The sequence below is a fragment of the Callorhinchus milii genome, unplaced genomic scaffold, assembly GCF_018977255.1.
Source record: "Callorhinchus milii isolate IMCB2004 unplaced genomic scaffold, IMCB_Cmil_1.0 Scaffold8, whole genome shotgun sequence".
Taxonomy (NCBI): domain Eukaryota; kingdom Metazoa; phylum Chordata; class Chondrichthyes; order Chimaeriformes; family Callorhinchidae; genus Callorhinchus; species Callorhinchus milii.
The window spans coordinates 10,035,111-10,061,095 of record NW_024704749.1 but is presented as its reverse complement, the minus strand read 5'-3'; the positions used below and the strand labels follow the sequence as shown (position 1 = coordinate 10,061,095).

General features: G+C 42.0%; 1 protein-coding gene across 1 annotated transcript in view; it reads right to left on the bottom strand.

The window, feature by feature from the left end:
- Nucleotides 1-25,985, bottom strand: part of LOC103184058 (probable E3 ubiquitin-protein ligase HECTD4) — a 91,750-nt gene that overhangs the window by 45,266 nt on the left and 20,499 nt on the right. Inside the window, 11 exon segments of the mRNA XM_042337386.1 lie at nucleotides 801-946; nucleotides 1,692-1,924; nucleotides 3,647-3,787; nucleotides 4,612-4,725; nucleotides 6,075-6,233; nucleotides 9,265-9,457; nucleotides 10,272-10,442; nucleotides 11,557-11,695; nucleotides 12,548-12,656; nucleotides 15,311-15,438; nucleotides 16,169-16,258. Of these exon segments, the coding sequence (XP_042193320.1) occupies nucleotides 801-946; nucleotides 1,692-1,924; nucleotides 3,647-3,787; nucleotides 4,612-4,725; nucleotides 6,075-6,233; nucleotides 9,265-9,457; nucleotides 10,272-10,442; nucleotides 11,557-11,695; nucleotides 12,548-12,656; nucleotides 15,311-15,438; nucleotides 16,169-16,258 (1,623 nt within the window).

Genomic DNA, 25,985 nt, shown 5'->3' with positions numbered 1-25,985 from the left:
ACCTGAAGAATGGGTGGATTGAAGGAGAAAGTATTTTTGTAAGAGACCAGCTCAACTGATTGATGAGTAAGAAGGCATAAACTGAGAACTATTACCAGAAGAAAAGAAGTGGGTGGGGTATAATTTTTAAAAAAAAAGTTGTTAGGATGTAGAATGCCTTGTGGCTGTTGAAATGAGCCCATAACCGCATTTACAACGGAACTGAATAAATACTTGGAAGAAAAATTAACGTTTTACGATTCTATCATAATCCCCAATTTAGAAGCTTGGGATCTTTCAATCTAGAGATACCTCTTAAAAATACAGCCAGTGTTATTACATGGCCAAACAGACAGTTAATGTGTCCAGAGTTTTCTTACTCCTTCTATAAAAGACCCTCACTGAACCTATTATCATCAGATTCTAGGGCAACATGAGCAAAAATATCACTATCAAGTGAGATTCATGTTGACCTCTACTCTTTCACAGTGGGCACTGGGGAATGCTGTTGATCTTTCATTGACTTCATATTTTATTCCTCAGCATTCATACCATTCCCATTTGCACTGAATGTAAATAGTTAAGTTCATGAAAACCACATTTGCTCACAAAATGTACACAGTCACAACCACTTTACTGTATATCCTGTGGAGCACTTTGGGATGTCCTCTGTCATGATTAGGTGCTATACCAAATGCACAGATTACTATTATTATCATTAATTATTATAATCTGGCATTCTGTAGTGGTTTTAAATACAACAAGAAGTTTGAGTAATTTGAATCAGCAAAAACACTGGCAGCTCATAAACAGTCACTTACCTTATTGCCAGACACACCTCCTTCTGAATCTCAACTCCAATCTGATCAACAGGCGTTTTTAAAAGCTGCCATAAGAGCAGCTCCGACCGACGTACAATCTCCCGATTTCTCTCCGTTTGAGGATTGAAGAAAAATTTGAATATAACCTGTAAATAAAGATAAAGAGCTGACAGTCTAACGATCAGTACTGTTTGCTCTCGGGATTCTCGCCCTCCGACTGAATCGAATGCAAATGCCTTTGGATCGGAAATTGAATGTCACTTCCTTTAGCTTTTCATTCTTTTGTGCATCGACATGCTAAAGAACACAAGCCCTAGTAGCAGGATGTACGTTTGTTTTATTTGCTCCTTACACCAAGCTACTAATCAAGGGCCAAGCACTCAAAAGGTGGGCCTATGTAGAAAGCATGCTGTATGTTATGGGAAGGAGGTGAGGTGCTTATTCTGGAAGGACAAGATCCAATGAGTGAAATATGAGGGCTTTACTCTTGTGATCTTGTTGCACAGAGGGAGGAGGGAGGAGAAACCCAGTCTAGTTCAGCTGGTTAGTGAGTCAGAAAAAGGAAGTTTCTTTCCATAGAGGTTGAAGGGAATTCTCTGCCAGGAACTGTAGCTGAAGAGCTCATAGATTCCTTGAAACCGGAATTACAGATGGGATGCTTGAAAAAGAGCAATATTAAAGGATACAGGGAGCCAGGCGGTGAGGCTAGATTAGATGGCTCGTGTGCAGAAAAAATACCAGCTCTGTGCTGTAACACTACAATTCTAGGTGGAAGGTGTTAATTCTGCACTACCATTGCTCTCCAAGGTCATTGTTTTTTTTTTTAACTTAGTACAAAGGAATTGCTGTTAACGTGGTCGAAGTTTGCAATACATTGGGCCGTCATGGTACCTGAAAAACAACAAGGATGCAGCGTATGATGCAGGTATCACTGTTAGACATGGCTTTCTCCATGATGTCACAGATACTGCTGAGGTGCTGGGCCTCGATTGGGTGCTGCTTGCCCAGAAAGTTGGAAATGGGCAGATTAACGCTGGCAGCCAGCAGATTGAGCTGATGGATGCACATGGCTCCTACGTGGTGCAGAAGCTGATTAATCACCTCGCTGGTTGACATTGCCGCGTCTGAAGGAAAAGACATACAAACGGAAGAATTAAACAGAATGGCTCCACTCTCAGCTACAGCGTGCGCTTCACTCCAGCGCATTATGAACACTTAGGAATTATGAATTGTACCAAATTAAGTTTGGCTTCTTTCAAATATTCTTCATTCTGCATGCTCCAATGACCTTTAAAATTGGGCAACACAATTTGATCTAAAGTGCAACAAATTCCAATGGAATCCTTAACTAAGGAAGCACGTCTGACTAACTTGCGGGTTGCAATCATTGTGGTTACTGGAAGCAGTCCTGACTCCTGTATTTAAGTATCCCATTAAAAATCACCGATTATTAGCCCCTGGAAGTCAACATTCTTAACACGAAAGCACTATTTTTTTTCAGGCTCTGCTTCTGCTCGAACAATGTTTTAGTTCCAGGATTGTCTCAGTCTTTCCCAAGCCATCCACATTTTTCCTTAGTACTAAAGATGCCAATGAGGCCCTCATGACACACTTTGAAGCAGGTCCAATCTATATACTCAGCACTCAGCTGAGGGTGACGCACAAATAGTCGGGGGGGGAGGGGGGTAATTCTCTCAGCTGGCGGCAGAGATGTGCTGTATGAATAGACACAAGAGGAGAGAATAGCGGAAACTTTAGCATTTGATACAGCGCCTCATCACGTCTCAAAACACCACAAGACATAAACTGTAAAGTGCAATGACTGTAATTTGTGGGTAGTAAAGTTGCTCCCCTAGACCACAAATTACTGTAGAAAGCCCGATACCCACTGATGAGCAGTACCTCCTTATCAAAGCGCGAACAATGAGATTATCAGACCATCTCCTGAAATACAATGCACATATTGCAAGACATAGATAAGTAATACAATCATCAATGCAAGGGGCTATTCAGCTCTGCTGGATACATATAGCTGCAATACAGTTGAAGATTACATGCTGGAATTTGAGCCCTCAACAAGAGCATATTTAAAATACAAACAGCACAAGTTTGTAATTACAGATCACAGTTGAGTGATGGACCTCATTCCGTTTTCACAATATAGGATGTGAAGCAATGAAACAAAGTCTGTCAAAATGTGACTATTAGGATTTAAACTCACTAAAAGGGGAAACATAATATTTAAAGTACAGCACTAGCTCATTTATCTTAACTTATTTCCCTCAGTTGAATTTGAGGTGTGCTGCAGACAGACTAACGGCAGATTCAGTCTCTCTACATTCTTCCAGGAAAAAAAATATTTCCTGGAGCGTAGTGTGAACTAGAATGTGGATTTGGTCCAGCATGATGCATCAATTTCATAGCCAAACATGGATGTGATATTGCTGGGCATTTTTTGGGGATGATGAAGAATCCTAGACATGGTTCCGTGGGAAGAATTTGGCACTTTCTAACTACACGGGAATTAATATTAAAACAACACTGACACTTGACACGCAAGGTTACCTGCAGCATGTGTAGTGCTTTACCAGTGTTGCGGTTTGCCAGTCAAGTTGCATTTTGTGTGGGCACAACAGGGCCCTGAATATCTCATACAAGTTTACTGTAGGGCTATGGGGAAAGGAAGTGAAAGGATTGCTCTTAAAGGAGCCAGTGTATACACACACACATTCTCAGGCCTTGACAGTTCCTGTGCACTGGTAATAATGGGAATGGAAAGCCGCAGTTTTAAGCATCACGGGTTGACTGTAAGGCTGACCCTAGACACTGCTGGTGCCCATTCTCACCTTTGGGTTGTTGGATGACATGGCTCACACCCAGCCTCTGGCAGATGTGGTGGAAGGCCTGGTTACCGGGATTACACCACTGATCCATGTAGTCGCTAGAACACGTCCAGATCATATTATTCATCGCATCATAGCAAGCGCCTGATGGCAGGAACAGATACAGGAAGAATTAATGAATGAATGACAATTTTTTTTTAAAGATGCATTGGCCAGTTAAAGGAGCACAGAGAGAAGAGAAGAAACAAAGGACAGATTCCCTCTGGACCTCTGCCCACATCAGCAAGAATTCCCATCGTGATTTAAATGTTGTGCTCATCAATGTAACTGCTAGTATTTGGAGAAAAGAACAGTTTTTTCACTTTTTTTTTTGATCAGTCGGGTGTCTGGCACAAACAGAAACCCATCACCGAGTATCCAAACCAAGCTGAGAATGCCATACATCCCACCTACACCTGGAAACTCCAGAGATAAATTGTTGGAATGGAATGCCCACTCTCTCCCTGGAGGGATGCATCCTGCTTACCCAATTCCGGAAAGTATTAGGCTCAGGTTGGCAAGAGCCAAGGCTTGAGGACTCCAGAGTGGTTTTTTTGAGATTGTCTGCCTCAGCAGTGTAACAGTCCTTCTCAAGCACAGTTAAGCTACATGCAGAGAACAGCATCCGCTACACTGCACCAACAATGTTCTTTCTGTCTGACCTTCCAGAACTCTTCTTCCTCCTCCTCCCCCCTCCACCTCCTACACTGCACCACTGTGATAGTATAGGTATTTCTGTATTGAAGGAAATGAGTTAAAAGCACCCACATAGGAGTGTGACACACACCCAAACCCCAGAATAATAAACTGAGCATTGTCACCTCAATGTATGACTGTTGTGCATGAGACAGAAGGCACTGCTCACCACAACATAGAATTTTAGCAAATGAGAGATTCTCAGTGTATTCGGTTCACACTGCTATCCTTACCCAGCCCTGGTACCAGAGCTCCTCGCCCAAGCGAACTGCCGGCAGCATCAATCAGGTCTGCACGGCTGGTGAATTGACCATCGGAGATATTGAACACCAGGCTGGAGGACAGAACTGAAAGAGAGAGACAAAGAATCATTCTGATGAAGCAGGGGATATCTGGTTTTAGTGTAATATGCAATTCCTGGAAAACCGCCTGTCCATAGCCATCTTTTCCTCTAATCCTTCCACCCCACTCCCCCTTCTTCAGATAGGCAAAGAATCTGGACTTCTCCGGCTCAGACAATGCCACCTCATGTTACGTATCAGGAAAGCGATGTAAGGATCACATTTGTCTCCCGTTATTCATAAAGGCAAGATGTATGGACGTGTGCTAAAATTTAAGGTGTCGGGTACAGTTTGTACTGGAGAATGTAAACGGTTTAGAAAACGTATCATCATCCGCATTGTAATCTCTCTTATTAAACAGTAAATAGTCTCTGCGTTAAACACCATCCTTCCTTCACAATTTTGCTTTGTTCCGTCCCAAATCAGTGATGTATTTTCTCACTAGGACAGGAGGGAGGGTGTGGCTCTTAATCACTATCCAAGAGGTTCAAGGAGTATCCCAAGGTTTACTGCCTCTGTTTTTCTTCCACTTTGCCTCTGTTCACATCCTCCGTTCTACGTGGTCCAAGTCAGATTTGCAACGCACCATGTGACAGCTGTGATTCCCGGTCCCACTGTGGCTCAGTGTACTGGCACCCTCCATCACCAGGGACTTAGGTTCCGTAACCATTCGATATTGGCCAATCTTTGGCACAAATCAGCGCTGGTGAGCACACAGGTTGTATACATATCTTGCTATATAATTCAGTGAGAAAGGATCCAATTGCTGCACAAACTCGCATCGCCTACTGAAGCAGGTTAAGTCACCAAATACTTAAAGCTGTCCGTAACTATATTATTACACGGCATCAGTTCATTTGAAGTGCAAGAAGTGCTTTCATGCGGCGCATGCTTCATGGATTCCTCTTAAGTGAACACTCCATGCAAGCTATTAACATTGAAATGGCTGAGCTGCTATTCAATTCACTGGATGGAACTGTACTGAGGAGATAAAGCTCTGGCTCTCCATCAAAACCATTTAGGAGGAAGATAATCTCGAGGAGGAGAAATGAGGCAATATTATTTAGAAAATGGGGAAGGGGGGAGAAGGTGTAGCTGGGGGAACAAAGAGTATTTAAATAAATTACATCAGAGGGGTCTACAGTGTAGAGGTGAATAGCTTTTCAACAGACAGTACAATTGAAACAGTCTGATGTGATTGAAAGCTGGCTGAATTGAAAAGCTCCTACATTGCCTTTCATAGCAGCACGTCACCGAGTCACAGCAATGAACGCCTTGCCTTGTAACAGGAGATGCACCCTTTCCAAATCTTCACACTAAGACACCAGAGAGGTATTTAAGGCAATTGAACTTACTTTTTAAAGAGGACAATCCACTCGTGCCACCAAACAGGGAGCGTGTTGTTGAACTCCCAGAGCCTCCTGGCGGGGCACTGAGCAGGACCAGGTACGTCCCACACGTGTACATAGGGGTCTTCCTTAAGGTCTTCAGGGGTAAGCCACAGCTTGTATTTGCTGCTAAATGGATGGGAGGAAAATAGATTTAGCTGAAATAATAAACATTTCCTTCCGTCAGAGCGGCAACAATAACGATAATAATAATCGTTGCATTTGATACGGCACTCTGGGACGCTACCCTGCATGAGGGGCGTTATATAAATGCAAGTTGTTGTTGTTGCTTTACCAGGTCGTTGGAATCAAAGCACTTCACAGTATATATTGCAAAGTGAACATATGCCTGTGTACTTCGTTGGTGAAATGTGGCAACCAATTGCACACAGCAGTGGCCCACAAACATGTGTGGGTTGAGCGACCAATGTTTCAAAATTATTTTTTTATGTAGGGATTATTACCCCCGGAAAGCAATCTGCCAATCAACTAATAGCTGGGTGAGCATAAACTCAATTCTGCTCTGGGTTATAAAGTCCAGGTTATAAACTTTATAAACTCCAGGTTGTAAAGACTTTGCAAAATGAGAAGATTAGGTAGTGAATTGACTGCTTTCCCATGATGAAGCCAGAGGTTGATGGGTTAATTGTAGCCCACATGGAAAGATTCTCTAAACTTTGTGAACGGAGAATACCCCCAATGAAAATACAGGAGGACGTCCTAAGTCCTGGGCAGTTTGTATTAGGGTTTGTACCCAAACTGGGGGTTGGAATCAAGAGGGGTGGAGAGCAAGGGGAGTGGGGGAGTTGGAGGATGACCGAAGGCGTGGTCGAAGAGGAGGCCTTGAAGGAGGCAAGGGAGGGGACAAGGCAAAGGGATTTCGGGATGGATTTCCAGTGAGTAGGAGCACAAAGGCTGAAGGCTTTACTGCTAATGGTTATTGAGTGGCACATTTTACTGCTAACCTACATTTTCGGATTCCACAAAAAAANCCACAGGCACGCTATTCTTTTGGCCCCGGCCAGTTCCAAAAATGAATGCTTGGGATCCATCAGGTTGACACCTTCATCATGGAATAAAGCAGACTTGCTTGTATTATTCCGAGATGAAGCTGTCAAAAAAGCATACTTCCCTACAATTCCCCCGAGTAAATAAAGACACTGCTATTGGATTAACCCGAATTCTGCAGGTACTGCTTATCCTAACAGTGAACTCTCGCAGAGAAGGGCATCACTAATCTCCTTATAACTGACAAAAACTCTCTCCTCTCATTCACCAAATTGAAATCCTCGCTTAAGAAGTGGAACTACTTGGGTAATCACTCCTTCCAGCTTTCCAGAAATTCACTGCTGATCAATTTAAACTTATGGCTTCTCTTCTTAAAATCCGCCCTTGGGCATTAAAACTCAATCTAAAGTAACGGAAAGAAACTCGCCCATGTGATTGACAGCATCACAATGGGATTCTCTGGTATGATGACATTATTAAATGGTTTAAAAGTACAAGTATGATCAAAATTTCACAACCATCCCCTGCTCAAGAAATTCCTCATCGCCTTTTGCCTTCATGTCACCTCTATTAGGTCTACTGTATTAGATCTAAAATTAAGTGCAACACTTAGGCTTTTTTCCCCTTAATCCCTCCACCTTGCCTCCTCCTTCCTCATCTTCAGATCACACCTGAAGACCTTCCTCTTCAATCGTGAACACCTCGCCCAACCAGGCGTCAAGCTCCACCATTGTTAAGCGTTCTGAGATGCTATCATGCATGAAATGTAGCTATATAAATGGAAGTTGTTGTTGTTGTATTGTATAAGGTCTACATTTACAATAAACAGTATTCAAAAGTGATCATCCTCAATGCAAAACATTTAAATTGTTGTGCTGGGTCAATTCCAGTTTAAAACACAAGCTAAGAGTTATTTTGGTTGCCTGTATTCCATCCTATGCTTGCAGAGTAGGTACACCACATCAGCACAAGCGCTCTGAGACACCGTTCGGCGTGGAGGGCGCTATATAAATCCAAGTTGTTGTTGTTATCATTCAGTTTCTCCTCTGCGGATGAGCCAGGCTGAGTGGTTAGATCAGGAACCTGGCTCAGGAACAGCATATCCAAGACCTCGACAGAGGCTTGACTCGATTCCAACATTCCATTGCCATGCACATCACATAAGAGCCAGCTCAGCTATAAAGATTCCCCTTCCTTTCCTCCACCCACTCAAGGAGGACAAATCTTGGGTCTCTGGTTACAGGGATGCAACGAACAAAAGCTGGAGAAATTCACATGAGGACCTTTCACCAGGCCACTCTTAATGGACAGCCAAGAGAATATTAGTGATACAGGGCCAAATTTCCAACTTGTATAAGTGGTGTAATAAACACCAGGGAAATAAAAAATATAAAACACTTAAAATAAGATGAAAGCAGGCAGACTACATATGCTGAAATCTTACAATAAACTCCTGTCAAAAGTACGAATGAGTAAATAGGTCATTGCAAAGATCCCGCCATGGGGGTCTGTACAGAGTAAGAATAGCGTAAGGCTATGCAGCGAAATTGGTCGCTTACCATCAGTGCCGTAGCAACGAGGCTTTTTTGTTTGTTGCAAGAAACTGATTTCAGGCAGGTTCCCGTTTGCTTTGGTAAGCAGGTCACGGAGCTGTGATTTACTCTCTTCAGTCTCTGTGGTTTTCCCTGGCTTCCTTCCCCCTCCAAATAAAAAAAAACTTTCAAACTCCCCTCACTAGTTCAGATGCTAAAATCAGTGCCTAATGTAATAATACTCCTTGCAGTTAATATAGCGCCTTTCCCTGTTGGCCTGACACCGGGAGAAACTCCCTTTGCTTTTCAAGTAGTGCCATGGGATCTTTCGCACCCACCTGAACAGACAGACAGGGGAAATCACAGATAGCATCCCTGGACTATGCTGACCAGCTGATCTCAGGAGAAGTCCTGAAGCTGCTTTCAGCGTCAATGGCTTAGAGAGGGCAAATAAATCAGCAGGGATTCTCTTTGGATTCCTGCTAGAATGTGGACATTACACGTTCAGAATTTTGCATGGTCTTAGCCTTAAGACCATCGTCTCAAAAGATTGTTTGCACTTAAATTGGAAGCAGTGCTCAAAGCTCCTGACGCTGGTGGACACGATTCATTCTTACCAGACTGGTCTTCCTTCAGGGTGTTGGTAATTGTTGAGCCAGTGAGCGCAGCCAATGTGGCTGAAGGGGAGGCACGGTAGCGGGAGAGTCGACTCAGCAGCATCTCATTTATGCTTTTGGCAGATTCCCCCTCCTTCCGTGTTAAAATTATACGTTCCTGGAGAGGGTGTGCTGCACAGATTCCATTGTGCATCTACAACAGAAAGCCACAAATGTCAGGACACCAAGTGCTTTAGCCAGCTAGAACCACATGGCTTGCTATTGAGAGCACCGTCTGGCAAGCTTCCCGCTGTTTGCCCAGCTAGGTTATGGCTTGCTGGGTTAACACAAACTGAGTGAGAAGAATCCCTGATCCCAATGACTGGTCTGCCTCTCCAAGTCCTATGGAGACATGCTAAAAATGGCTGCCAGTCAGTGGTTCCAGAATCAGGTCGTGAAGTGACATCAGCGCTGTTTTCTGTAGAGAACGCACTGCAAGGGATGTCAGTACTGCCTGCGCACGATACACACAAAGCCAACCAGTGAGCACAGGAAGTATACCTGCCCTATAATCAAACCCATGCTAAACTAGAGTCCATTTGCATTTCCTGTAGTATTCCTTTAATTAAAAATAGGTTTATGCATATTCCATATAGTCCTTCCCTGGAGTCAGCTAATTCCAGACTGAAACATGCTTTTAATGAGCATGTTTGCAAAGCATTTTTAAACAAAAGAACCAGATAGACTGAGTCCATTTTCAGTTTATAACTTATTTCTCAGACACCCAATTCAAGTAACAATGCTGCTCCATGATCATGTAAGTTGTATATTGTAAACTGTACAGGAAAATTAGAATAGGAGAACAATCGGCTCATCAAACCTGTTCTGCCCTTTCAGTAAACCACAGTAAGTCTTTTGATCACATTTTCTTGTCTTTTCTCTATAACCCTGAATACTCTTATTCCACACAATTTAGGGATAACCCAATATCCCTACATTTTTGACAAACAAATAACATGTGAACTTACTGCAAGTTCAAAGACATCCATAAAAACTGAGTGGCCTTTGGGAGTTTTTTCGTTCAAGCTTGCAGGAGACCAGATCCAATAGATGTAAGTCCCATCAGAGCAGAGGTGGACAGTGGTCATGTTGCTGCCGATTGGGAAATGATTTGGGGGCATGGACACGATCTGGGAGACCTGAGCAAGGGAGGGGAACAAAGATAAAACATGGAGACGTTACTGCAACCTAGGAGTATGGGATTTGGTCAGTTAACTGCTGTACGAGTTAGGGAACACCAATGAAAGGTCATCAACCTGAAGTGTTGACTCACTTTCCTCTCTCCATTCGCTAATCTTTCAACAGTCAATACCACAGTCCTATCCACATTGACACAATAATAATGATCCTTACACATGATATAACACCTTTGATATCAGGAGGAAATCTCACAGCGCGTCACAGGATATACTATAAAGTGGAGTGACTATTTTGTATGCAAATATGGCAGACAATTTTTGCACAGCAATCTCTTGTTCATCAATGCAGTAAACCGGCCTTTTTTTTTGAAAAAGTATTTAATTTTTAACTACATATTTTTGCATGCAAAATTAGATATGCACATTCCAATTCCTCTAAATTAGCGTAATGTACAAGGAAATCATTTCATTCTTGCCTACTTTTAGATTATCCAGTCTTCAGATACATTTTTAGATTTTTTGAACTTAATTCACAGTGACGTTCACAGCCCTCAAGGTTAGAGAGAAAACAAATTGCAGCTTAATTGGAAATGTTAAGTCTATTTAATGTTTGACTCATCAATGTAAAAATGAACCATTTGGCTTTGAAATGCGGGAAAGTGCGGTTTGAATAAAGTTATTATTGAGAGGATTTATGTTAGAGAGGGGCTACATTTATCTTACTGCGTATAAGGCAAACTTGGTATAATCCCTTCTGGCAAGTATTGGCACTGCTAGCATCACTTCCTTTCAATGTGGATGTGTCCAGCAAATCCCGTGAATACTACTTTGTGAAGAAAAGTGCCATTAACGGCACTTATTGCACTTAGTGGACATGTATATCACACAGAAAGTGACATAAGCGATTCATATTCACATGGAAGAATTATTAATTATATATTGTTACTATGGAAGAAGATGGCAGCAACGACCCATACTTTGTCGTACTTTGCATATAAAGCCTTGCAGCCTCTGGGGCATTGGACCTATATTTTTCAGGAAACAAAAGACTTTAACCATGGAAAATGACTGTGGTGGACTCATCAATCTAAACGCTCAGATTCTTCAACATTACCTGCAGGGTGTACTGATCGATGAGTTGGAAGAGGTAATGAGGTTTACTATCGAATGAGGCAGGCCGGTGAAGGAGTGCTCTCTTGCCATAAGCAATCCAGCCAGTTTCCAGGTCCTCGTTGCGACAATAGACAAAACCCCTGTAAAAAAACAGTAATCGGTGGATTAGAAACAGCAGTGCCAAAACCGGCTGACCCTGTGTATAATACATCAATCCAGACAATATCATCATCCCCCAACAAAATCTATGAACAAATGAATCATAGAATTATGCAGCACAGAAGGAGGCCATTCAGTCTGTGCTGCACTACTAAATTAATGCAATGTAGGCGATATAGAAAGCAGTCTGTGAGTATCAGATATTGAAAGCTCACCCAGAGGGAGGGTTACATATAAGAGTCAAGAGGTGGAAGCAAATATGGAATACCTCAATTATGGTGTTGAACAATTTTTGAATTTTTTGTTTAATATTTCATCCTTAGTTTTTTCCCCCTCCAAAGTGAACTTCAGTCGAGTCACTTGAGCTTTTTCACACAATAATTTGTTTTGAAAAATGTCATTTACTTTTGGTCAGCTAGCCAGCTATCTGACACACGGGGACACCATCACTAAGATTGCCAGGATTGGAATGCAGACTCGCTCCCTGGAGGGGCGCAGCCTGCATATCTGATTCTGAGAGTATGAGGCGCAGGCTGGCTACGGTCAAGGCTTGGGGACCCCAGAGTATGCAGTGGGGTAACTGCTAAATTTGACCAGCTAAATTTGCATAACTTGCCATTGATATTGCTGGCTGGCAAGCTTTCCACTGGTAGTCCAGCACGAGTCACCGTACAGTGGTCACCGAGCCTCGGCAGTGGAAATGCAATCAGTGTGGATTAGCCTCGAACAGAAATCCAGAAATATAAGAGGTAGCTCATTTTTTCAGCGACTGCCTCACTTTACAAAGTAATCCCAATTGGTTTAGAGCAATGCTGCCATTTGCAGGCATTTACCGTAGAGTCCCATGGAGCCCTGAGCCCAGCTTGCTGATCCCCTTGCCAACGGAGTTAGTTGTATATAGGTACAGCCCATCTGTTGCAAGGCAGCGACCCAAATCTGCATCTGAAAGACACAAAGAGACGGCCTCATAAGATAAAACAATAGATTTCAAGCAAAAACGGATTATGCGCAACACTATCACAAAGCGACAGTGTTATATTGTGAGCAACGTTACAAACCGTAGGTTTCAGTGAATAGATTATGCATTTAAAATCATTCCTTTCCCTTTTCTTGTGGTTTAGGCTTTAAATGTTATTCTCCACCATTTGCCTCTTATTCGGTTGCTTAAGCAGGTTTTGCCTTTTCCGCATTTTCCCCATTATACACTTAATTCCAACGATGAGGTTCGCTAAAAGAGACTAGCCCTCTCAGGTGGGTTTGATGGGCGACCCCAACTTTTCTACACGCTGTGCAGTGTGAAGGGACATGCGTTCAACTACGCAACATCCTGATTTCACACAATTTTTGGGGGAGGGAGGGAGAGGGGACAAGAGTAGTACATATGACAACATGGGCAGCAGAGTTTCAAATTAATTGAATCTTATGAATTGTGGAGCTGGGAAGAATGATGAGGAGGGTATTGGAAATATCAGGTGATGAATGTGTGGATAAGGATTTCAGCTGTAACTGCACACAGCTGACTAGAGTGGGGGGGGGGGGGGGGGTGAGGATCTATTAAAAGCTCAATATGGGAGGCAGCTATTTACTCTCAAAATCAAGAAGGCTTCAGTATTTATTTGAGGCAGTGACCACACACCTGCTGACAACAGGTTACAATCACTGTCGATTGCAATTACAATCAAAATTATTTCCCAATTCCCAATTTCCCTCGGTGGATTTCTTTTTAAAAAGAAGTGGAATAAGTTCATTGATCAGAGAGCAAAGAAGAACGCAAGTGCAGAAGCTCACGAGTCAATGATGTGAAATACTCTGGCTGCACCGGCTGCAATAGCCACAGACCCCAAATCGCAAGAGGAATCATTTCTCACACAATCTATTTTGTGTAGAATGCGAGACGCTCAGTCCTTTATCCTGGCACTGTGGGTTATCAGGTTACACACTCCATTTGGCTGCTGGCTCCATCCCCTTCCACACAAATGATTGTTTAACCTCTTCAGGACGAAGGCAGACACTGTTCACTCCTACCATTTTCCAAGATAAAATTAAGCAAAAAGGACGAAGGAGCGATAGCAGTGAATATCAAAGAGTGAAGCTCACTCTTAATAAAGCAATATCTTTATTGCCATTGTGTAAGGTACATATTCTGGTATATAAGGCTTTATTAATTCTCTGCTGTGTCTGCTGCCTCCATTATCCATGGCAATACATCTCAATTGGAAAAATCATTCAGTCTCCTGTGTGCTACACTGAGCATCTCTCCCAGCACTCAAAAACGTACACTATCAGTTGTGTAGAATAATAAATTTGGGGTCGATTTCTACTTAAATTACCGAAACCTACCGATCCGCAAAAGATCTGCTGCATTATTGGAGCTTAAACCCACTCCTGTTGTGATGTGTATTCACTGCGGTAACTACTGTTACTTGTCAGATTAAAGTTTAAAAAAATCAGCGTTCCCTTACCATGGACACCAAATACCATTTTATGAATGTCATTACATATCAATGACACAATGGACATGGCCAATTTCTGCTGTCAACAAAATGAAAAGCCTGTATCGATAACAATTCTCCCCACACGGAGGGAGGAGGAAGAGTTTGCAGGTTTCATCAAGTTTCAAAGAAGTTTCCCTCCTCCGATTAGATTACAACCGTAAAACCTACACTCAGAAGTAACTATTTTCAGCGGTTTGTTCCACGTCCTACCAATTTATAGACCAGGCACCAAAGAGAGAAGAGAAGGCACAGCAAATTCATCATGAAATAGGTCAATGTTAATTGCAGCCATCAAGAGGCATATAAACATGCTGTAAGAGAGAAACCATCCAAATCATCCCCGGAGGCAGCAGACAAATCGAGCACACTGAACAGATGTGAACATGAATGGGTTTGGGAGAGTAAAGGATGCCGAGTGCCTACCCCAACATCCAGTACAATTCATGGTATATTTAAAAAATATATATATGTACAAACATGTTGATAGATACAAGTCACCTGAGCTACCTAGGTTGAAGAAAGCAGTCAGGGTCCTACAATTCTTGAGACTAACGAGTAAACACTAACAGCAATTTACATTTATATAGCACCCTTCATGTCAGGATGGCGTCTCAAAGCGCTTCATACAACTGACTCGAATATACATGAACATACGGAACTGTGCTGAGAGTTTGCTTAGCGAGATTTAATAGCACTTAAAGAGTGAAGTTTCTAAGCAGAACAGTCCCAAATAGATCCAGAACAGATTTTAAGGTATTGAACATCCAAGTAAATACCCCGATCAAAGTGAATGAGTCGAAACTATGAACATCTTGTACTAGGCACCAACTGCTCCGAACTTCATAGTAAGAAATGCACGGTTACACAGTGTAGAACTTTCACACACAGGACACTGAACAGACCCTGCTACAATAACTTCTTCCAATGTGAAAGTCACTATAGGAACATGAACTGTGTTGTATAACTCTGTTGCTTACTTATATAAGGCTTCCCTACACATTCACTACTATTTGCTCTAACCTTAAACAAGGCAACCACACATGACTATCCATCTCTACCTCCAGAAGTCTCTTACCACCTCCTGCCCTGGAGGGAATGTACCTTTGTTGTCATTGGAGCCACTGTTGCTTTCCGGTGCAGACAGCATGTCCTCAAACCCCCAGGATACCATGTGTTTGTTACCCAGCAAGCAGGAGGCAGAACCTGGCCCGCCCTCAAGTAGAAGGAGCCTGAAAAGAGAGTGAGGGACACCAATAAGAACATTAAAACAACCAAACCTACACACCAAGCAATGACTTGGGTAGATTACTTCTAGAAGTAAAAATAAATCAATGCAATTTTCAGTTGAAAGCATCAATATTAAAGCCAGACTTATCAATCCTATAGCTCCTCACCCAACTTTTTACTCTGCCCTGTAGCTAGGATCTGGCTTGGGTGGAATAGAACGCAAGTCCACTGTTTTAGTAAATAAAGGTACTTGGAACCAGTTCTGTCATTTTATGAAGAAAAAGGTTCTGGAGAAGTGACGAGGGAAGGGGATTAAAGAGACAGCTTGTTCAGAGAGCCCTCACAACCATGGTGGGCTCAATGGCCGATTCCATTAAAATTACAGCAACTGCACCACTAGGTATAACAATATTAATTTATCTTACTATTTATTATAATATCACACCATATATTTATTATAAAATATTATACATTTAGAATGCGAAATATGTTTTCTAGCAAATTTATTATAAAATATGTATCTAATTATTTTTAAAAAAATATAGAGCAATATAAATATTCAGCTCGTAATTCAGACTTGAAGGTATAAACTTATCCATACTACTGTGAGCAAGCTTGAATAGGGCAGTCTTGTAGGGACAAGTATCTTCATGGAACCACCAATCGGAGTAATGCTGGTGTTGGTGAACTCTGTATAGGCTAACGCCATTTTCCTACAAGCATTTTGCTCACCTGTGAAGCACATCGGTAACAGATAAGAATCCCAGGTCCGTCTGTTTCTGTAGCAGGTGTACTGTGTGAATCAGGGTTTTCAGCGAACCTCTGAAAGAGGAACACACAAATTATAATCATGTAGTAAAAAAAACACTAAATAGTAATGATCCCTGTACTTGATATTGTGCCTTCCACGGCAGGACATCTCAAAGCGTTTCAGAGGATATACTGTAAAGTGGAGTGTCCGTGTCCCATCTTCTAGACAAAATTTAAAGTCACGTGATAATAATCCCAAATGTTTTATAGCTGTACAGTTATTACTTTCTGAAGGGAATGCTCCACACAATCAAGCATTTTCGAGGAAGAAAATTATTTAATCATTTAACAATGAATACTGTGTCAGTGTGTCTGGTTCAGTGGTAGGAAGGCACAGGACTCATTTAAAAACAGCTAGTTGCTGTAATTTAATTAATCTTTGCATTTGGTATAGTGCCTTATTAAGTTGAAAGGACATCTCAAAGCCCTCCACATGATTTACTATGAATAATGGACTGCACACAGCAACGTCCCACAAACAGCCATGGAGTGAGTGACCAATTTGTTTATTTAGAAGATTGTTGGATAGGACCCGAGAAAAGAGAAACTCCCTTCTCTAATAGTGCCGTTTAACGTCCACCTGAGCATGCACACAGGACCTCGGTTTAACATCTCATCCAAATACACAATGGTAGGTTGGGTAATCTGGAAGGGTGTGATTGAATGGGCCTTAGGGTCTTCTTCATCCAAACCTCTTGTGATCTTGTTTATTAAAGCAGTGAACCCGCAAAAATCAAGTAGAATGTACAGCCCAGTTACACAGACATCAGCACTGAGAACAGCATCGGAGGGAAGAAAGGATCAACTCTAGCACATCTAAGTAATTCGTACTGAATACATTAATAACCATATGTTAGATCCCAGTATGTCTCTTCTTCCTGACAGGTTCCAAAATAACCGACTGGAGAAAGATTGATCCAATACTTTAAAGGGCATTAGCAAAACACTCCCACAATTATCAATCAACGATTAGTTTGTTTCAGAGGCACATGGAAATGCTACACCAGTGATAGTCTGAGGTCAGGGCACAGCGCTGGGGCAGTGTGGGAGGAGCTCTACTCTGTGCATCTCTCTGGGAGTGCTTGCCGTTGGCTGTGGACACAAATCGAGTGTTCGATTTCCCAGCACTGTAGTCCGCCTGTTAAAATACGCGCAAAAAAAAAAAATCAATGCAAACGTTATTTTAAATGGTCGTGCACTGAAGAAAATGAACACAAAAACCCACCTCAAGCAAATATATAATGAACCGAAGATCAAAATAACATTGGTCTTTTCGGTTCTGTAAAGGAATAAACTTACACAAGGATGAATAATTACTTTCAAAAGCAAATCAAGAAGATTTATTTAATTTTTCCCTCTAAACATCAGAATCATTTAGTTTGGGGGTCGCACTGGCTTTTAAGCTTAAGGCATCAAAGCAGATTGTACGAGGAAACAGAATGAACAGTAGCAGAAATAGTCGCCAAGCCAAGAGTGCTTCATTCTCAGCCATCTGTAGTAATTAAAACCTTATGGACTCAGTCACGTGATCCAGTTCATTAACCTGTCCAACCCATTACCCAGTGGATACTATTTTAATAATAATAATAATAATTTAAGATCACAAAAGGAATCATTAAGGTTAGGTTAAAAAAAATCCTTACAACCACAACAATAACGTCTACTTAATATGGCACCCTGCACACGGGTAGCATATTTTACACAGAAGGGTGGCTGGAATGTGAAATTCTGTGCCATAAATACAGTTGTTTAAGACAAGTCTACAGATTCTTTAAAATGGGAAAGAGATAGATGCTTGAAGAGAAGATATCTTTAAAGGATTTGGGAGCGAGCAGGAGAACGGAGTAGGTGGATCATTTGACGAGCCGAACGGTCCATTTGGGTGCGGTTGCATTCTATAATTCTATACTTATCAGCATGTCCCATTCAGATGAAATGCACCCGTTTGATTTCAGAGTCTGTTTAAGTTCCCTTTAAACTCAGATGCTGAATAAACAAATGATATTGGCTAACGGCATGTAACGGATTTGCACTTCATGAAAACACTACTTTTGAAATATTTGACCATGCTCCTCCCCTTCCAGATTTCTGTCAAACTCTGCATTGTGGCTTTGAGTTACACACAATATCATAGTGTGATGAATACACATTTTCACTGCTGCTGAAAATTACAGTCAAATACCATGGTCAGCTGTATAAATCATACAAAGTGGGAATGAGAAATAGAAGTCAACAACTTATATAAAAGAAATTAAAGGGAGGCTGCTGCCACATTCAATTGACCCCTTCTCTCAGTCACTCTCTCACTTGTGGGCATTTTGCCCACAAAATATACAGCCACTTTACAGTATATTCTGTGAAGTGCTTTGAGACTTCTCGAAGATGTGATAAGGCGCTATATCAAATGCACGGATTATTATTATTATTATTAGGCCATCTGCAAAACTCAGACGAGGATTTCACGGCTTTAAAAGGTTCGCTTAGTGTGCTGGCTGGCGTTTACATTATATAGCTGATGTTGGGCTGCTGCTAACGTCACTTTCTGCTTTGCTGCTCATACGCAAAGCACGCAGAAAGCGAGGCCAACCTAATGACCCAGGAGTCGGCCATTTTAGCCTCCCACGTTAAAAACAAACCAATTTCCAGGTCACTGCAAACAGGAAGCGACGATGGTGGTGATCCGAATGTTGATTTATTTTCTTTCAGCAGCCAAGAAGTAACAAGAGGACATAATAAATGTCAGATAATTACTGAGAGGATAGAAAAAAAACTGCTGTGCACAAGGACGGTTTGGAAGACAGATTTCTTAGCCACAATCCCCAGTTCTAAGCAGAGTTGATATATTCTATTAATAGGTAATTGGAACTTTGAAGAAAAGATCTATGTGCGGTGATCAGGAGAGTGGGATTAAACGAGGTGGGTCACGGAGAGAAAAACATTAGTACCGACTTGATTATTCTAAGTGGTACAGAACTGCAAGTTAGGTTAAATGTTGGACTGTTCCTTCATACCGTCAGGAGTTCAGATGAGACTGCAGTGGTGCTGATAAACCTGCACTGAGCTACAGAATGCTGCAGGCACTTACTAAAATTACTGGGTTTAAAAATGTCTTGCACAGCAATTTTCATGGAACGTGCTCATCAGATTCGCCTCCTCTACCCCTCTCATTGCATCTCTTGTCAAAATTAACCTGCACAACAGTGACTAGCCAGCCATTTATTTTCAAGATGGATTAGAGGATGGTTAGTTGTTTCAAGGCAAGGGGCAGAGGACAAGTTACCGAAAACTGGGAATGTGCTGATCCCACATGGAACATCTGCCCACGTGTGTGTGCCATCCGAGAAAAGTCACTACGGTAGAGAACGCTAATTGGGATCAGTCTTTTCGCGAATAAGCAGGGTAGATAATTGGACATCACAAAAAACAAACATTGGCTACACTGCCAACTAGGAAACACTGTAGTACCACACTATACCAGCAATGCTCTCTGTCTCTCATTCCCTCCCTGACTCTCAATCTCAGAGTCATAGAAACTCACAGCACAGGGGGCCATTCGGCCCATCGTGCCTGTGCTCGGCTCTCTAAAAGAGCTATCCAATTAGTCCCACTCCCCCGCTCTCACTACATAGCCTTGCAAATTTTTCCTTTTCAAGTATATATCCAATTCCCTTCTGAAAATTATTATTGAATCTGCTTTCACCAACCTTTCAGGCAGTGCATCCCGGATCGCAACAAGGTAAAAAAAAATCTGTTTCATTCTCTCTGAATCTCCCTCTTTCGAAAAACTCTCTAACATTAAAGTATATACTGTAAAAATCATGATGATTCACATTTGCTGCCACCAAAAAAAAAATGCTGTTGGAGTGTATGAGCAAAGTCATGAGGATCGCAATGTTAGGGTTTGTAGGGACAAAACATTGCGATCATTAGGATCGCAATGTTTTGTCCCCACAAACCCCATGGTTATTTGTGGGGTTTTTCTTGGAGCAAAATAGTTGCTGCATTTAGCCACAAAAAGAGTCCCTGCAATTGGTGTGCAAAGGCTTCGAGATGCTATAAAAAATCATGCTTGTGCTACACGGGCAGTACTAAAGTCAGTATATAATTGGACACCTTTTGTGCAGCAATCTCATGTTCTAATCCACTGTGTTTAGATGGGGAAACATTTCACTGGGTCTTGACTTACTCTATTTATATAGGATTTCTGAGCACCTAAAACGTGGCAGGTGTTTAGATATGGCCTTAATTCTTAAAGTTATTTTAAGCAATAAAGAAAACAGACATTAAAATTAAGGCTGAATTCAACGATTTGACAAATTCTTGGTGCTCTAAAAATAATATCTGATCTATTTGAAAACTTCCAGAAGCAACTAGGACAAGGCAAGCGGGGGGGGGGGGGGGAACACTGTGTGGGTGTAAATATGTACTGCAGTGCTGTGAAATACCCTCCCAGTTTATGCTCCATACACTCCCACCTTTTTCCTGATTCACAAACACCACTGTACTTGAATCTTACTTCCCCTCAGAATTCTGTTCATCAAGCCTGGAACACAGTAAGGTGTGCAGTATATCTGGAATAGCATTTTGCGTAATTGTCAGAGGTACCGTTCTTTGGTTGAGATGTGAAATTGGTCTGCTTGTTGAGGTGGACGTTAAAGATACTGTGGCTCTATTGCAAAGGAGGAATCTCTCGTGATGTCCTGGCCAACAATTCTCTCAAATAAAATTGATCATTCACTTCAAGGCCATTTGTAGGACATGAGGTTTGCATGCAAATTGGCTTGTTGCGATTGCTTTCAAGTCACTATACTTTGGATCCTGTGACGTTCTTTGAGACGCCTCGACAATATGACAAGATGCTACATCAAAAGTGAGGATTATTATTTTAATAAATAGATCAGAAATCTACCTTTCTTATGACATTATCACTTGATCAATAATTTGCATCTCAAATGCAAAAGAAGACACCAATGCAGTGGTGAGATCAGAACATGGCACCACAAAGCTAGATTTACAGAATCTGTAGGGGTGGAAAATTGTTCCCAATGTCACTATACAGGAACACTGGTGACAATGAAAGCAAATCAGAACTCTCTGCGGACATTGACTGGGTTTCGCCAGAGATCAATGTACCAATGAAACAGAGGGCTATCAGTGGGGGAAAGTGATCCAATCTTAGGGATCAATGATCTCCTGCTAATGAGAGACAAGACATTAGCATCTGCCATGAGCCCTTAAGTACTGACCTTCTGAAAGAAAAGCATTTGTTAATGTGTCTTTAAAAGGCCACCAGCACTCACTGAGAAAATACCAAATTAATACTTAATGGCCACAAAGTGATGAAATGGACTTTAAAATGGGAAAACTTAATGAGAGGTTTCGGCTACTCTCATGTGCTCGAGTCACAAGATGTTAGAATTGCCTCATGCCTCACCTGGACAGAGCTGCATTCAAAATACTGACCACATCTGGAAACATGAAGAATCATTGACAGAACCACCTGGTTTATTCTGTAGTGGGGATGACAACTCGGGTGACTTGATGCGAGTTTATGAAACAACAACAAATTACATCTGTATAGCGCCCTTTATGTCGGGAGGACGGCCCAGTTTTATAAAGGTGGGGAATAAATGCCAGGAAAGCATCGGTAAACTCAGATGTCAGGGCAGAAAACAGGCAGCTGCTGTTAATTTGCCACCGTATCTACTGAGAGTCGAGCAGTTTCTGTAGAGCAGTTCAACTCCATGCATAAACAAGATCGCAATAAGTTGTCTGGTGACACAACTGGATGAAAAGCAATCATTCCTCACTGCTGAAGTTCGAGACAGCAGATTCACCACCACAATTCGATACCCAGCAGGTTGCAAGTCTGTGCTGTACCATTAGTTGGATGCAATAAGTAGAGAACGAGTCTCCAGCACAAGCAGCAAGTCTATTTTTTAAATATAAAGGTGGAGTTGCTACACATCATTATTGCTCATTTTGCAGGGTTCATTTCAAAAGCAACAATACGTTCTGGAAGGATGGGATTGGCCGAAGGGCCTTCTTCATCCAAACCAATCTTGTGACCGCATATCCTGTGCCAAGGACCAAAGTGTTTTTTTTTTAAAATTCCAGAAACAGGTTACTGAACACTACACAATTAGAAATACTTCGCACAATTTGGTGCCATTCAGTTCTGATTAAACCAGCAAAAAAATTCCAAGTTATAAAATTCTGTTGTCCCTGAATGAACAAAGAATTTCTTTCAGCCTGTTTTATACTGTTCAGCATTCGAAAGCCAGAGAAAAATCAGTTTTGTAGCTGTTGGACAGCACAAAGCACATTATTCAGGTCGTTTATAGTACAGCTTTATACGATATTACAAAAGATAATGGAACGTTCCAAGGCCTGGCTGGAGGAAGAATGTCAGCACCATTACTTAGTGGGGATGCTGCAAAGAACGTGCCCATTTCTGCTTCAAGTATGAGATAAAGAAACCAAACCATTTGGACCGTATCCAAGGAATATCAAGGCAACAATAACAGGAGTCAGTGAGGACTGAAGCAAAGCATGAGCGCATTAAAAGACGGGCAGACTAGAGCAGGCAGTAGTGCAATGTATTCCAGCTCACGGTAGCCTGATTCAGCAATGCACTTGACATCTACGTAGCTCTGCACAAGCCTACACCAGCGTTTGCGCGCATATGACAATCTCCATCTGCCAGAGAAGCAGAGAAATGGAGAGGGCAACCGCATACCAGGCTTATTTTGTAACAGAGAGACAGGGGAAAGTCTAACACACTTGAGTCACAGCACCTCCTCCCTCCCATTGCCATTCCCATCGGATGGGAAGGGGAACAATTAGCAGTGGCTCCAAGGTGATTGACACTTTGAAGCCGCCGCTAATTGGTCCCCTTCCCGTCCACCGGATGAAGTCAATGCCCTCTTGCTCTCGCTAGTTGTTGCTGATTGACGGCCCAGCGACGCGTGCGGATGAATGGGCTCTCCATCCATTCACAAGCGGCTCCAGGCTGTCAATCGATCGTGATTTGACTCCTCCCGTCTCCAGTCAATACAAATAATACAAATGAATCGGGGTCGGGCGTTTTGTCCGATTTTCCCAGCGTCCAAGGTAAACAGGCTTAAGTGGCTTCCACTGTAAATGATTAGAGGCCAAAATAGAAGGAATGTCTTCACTCAGAGTGCTGAAAAGGTGGAAGAAATTAATACCCAATGTGGGCAGCGGTTGGATCAATAGAATTACACAAAAGGGGACTGGAAAAGCACCCGAGAAGCAAACATCTTAATGGAAAAAGGACTGCAAAATGGGATTAATAAAAAGACTGAAAATAAGATGAAGCAGCAGTCGTACAGACACTGAAACCAATTTTGATATTGAAATGTTTACTGTGATTTATGTTCAAAACAATCATTAGATTAATTTTAAAACAGCTATTGTCATATCCCTTAAATGGTTACAAAACATGGCTCATGATCCTGATCAACAACAACAAAATTACATTTGTCTAACACCTTTCATGTCGGGAAGACGTTCCATGGTACTGGATGATAATAATAATAATAATAATCCTTGCATTTGATATAGCGGTTTTCGAGAACATCTCAAAGTGCTTCACAGAATATACTGTAAAGTGAATTGACTGTATATTTTGTGGATAAAACACAGCAGCCAATTGCGCACAGCAGGGTCCCGCAAACAGTCATGGATTGAGTGACCACATTATTTATTTATTATTTATTTCTTTATTTTCTTGAGGGATTATTATCAGGGGTGTGGAAACTCGCCCAAAGTTTTGCCCTACCGGGAAACGAACCCAGGTCTCTCGCTTGCAAGGCGAGTGCTCTAACCCCTGAGCTACAGGACAATCAGTGTTTTGGACTCGGGCTGGGGATTGGGAAGGGTGGAGGGCAGGTGGGTGACCGAAGGCATGGTCGAAGAGGAGGGTCCTGAGATGGGTCTTGAAGGATGAAAAGGCAGGGAGTGAGACAGAGGGACTAGGATATAGTATCTTGGCTGAAGGTAGTTAATTGCCTTTAGGAATTCAACAGCACATCCATATATACCGGCCATGGTAATATTAGATGGGGATAAATGAACTTAAGCTGACAGCAATGCAGAAATGCAGCAGCTTTATTTATAGACTGGCAGTGCTAACGCTCAGGCATTTCATTCTTTTATAAGAAGTCAGTTGGACTTAAAAGGCTGTAATATTGTTACGTTCAACTTCTAGCTGGTGGCTGTGTGCCAGTAAAAAAAAACAGTACTCTGGGGATCAGACCACCTTGCTGCAAACAATACAATCACTTTCCAATGCTTTAAAACCTAACATGATGAACAATCTTTTGTACCGTGGATTCCATTGCTCTGCTCATGAAACACTCTCTCCGGGCTGCATTGTCTCTAATGTTACTTGCACATCGACTTCAACTAAGCAATGCCTGACTAACTGCTTAGAATGAGTTTGTTTCTATTTATATCCCTGATACAAAGGCACTCGAGGGTTCTTTAGTCAAGCTTCGCCCATTGGTAGTTATCTTATTCAAGAGGAGCCCAGTGTTTTTCCATTCTTGCTCCTCTCCTCTACACAGAAAGTTGACCGAAAGCGAGGTCAAAGCGGAAGATCTTGAGGGGCCTTCAGCCAATTTTTAGGAACCTACAAAGAAAAATGTTTTCTAAAAATACAATGTTAGAAGTAAAAAGGATTGTGTGCTGTGATCACTAAGTAAGATCACTGAGTAAGGCAAGTTTCCTTACTCCACACACCTCAGTTTCCCCAGCAGCAAGTAGGAACCTGGTGATTAGTTGATAGGCAGATCGCTTTCTGGGGTTAATGATTCCTCCAACAAAACAAAACAAAAAATTTGGTCACTCAATCCATCACTGTTTGTGGAACATTGCTGTGCACAATTGACAGCCACGTTTTCGCCCACAAAATACACAATCAATCCATTTTACACCATATTCTGAGAAGCGCTTTGAGACGTCTCAATGACATGGCAAGGTGCTAGATCAAACACAAGGATTATTATTATCATCATGGGAAGCTAATTATAATGGAGCCTTTTTTTAATAAAAGACTTCATCAATCCCATCATCGCGACACTTACTACCTCCCTCCCTTGTAAGAACAAACTAAAAATGAGAGAAGTGATTTTATTTTTCATCAAGTCATTTGGGTATTCCATTTCTCCAGGACATCTTTTGAGGGCCAGCACAAAGTGAATATCTTTACTCAAAGAGATGAAGGTCAGCTACCGGCTTAGGGTGGAAAATTGCTGCCTGAGGTCAAGAAATGGAACTGTGCTGTTCCCTGTGCTTCACAACAAATCACTGCTCCCGCATTTGATCGCTATGACCTACTCCGGGGGAGGGGGGAAATGGGAGAGGTGGAAAGACAACAATGACATAATTCATTGATTCTACACTGACTGACCAGATCAGTCACTAGCAAAAACACTTGGGGCGGGGAGTAAACTTATGGTATTTCTTAATAAGAATCCTACTGGAACTCCTGACAACCTGCAGGACCTGAGAAGTAGGATGCATCAGGGTGGGGGTCGACACTAACCTACTTCTGGGTACAGCAGAGAATCTCCATTAGTGCAACTCAGATTTCTTTATTAAGGAGGTTGGTCAGTTAGTGATTGTTCAACAGGAACTTTATTTAGTTAGGTCGCCTGAGGGAAACCACATGTGGGAAGCCGGATGAGTCAACAGCGTGGAAGGCCAATGGCCA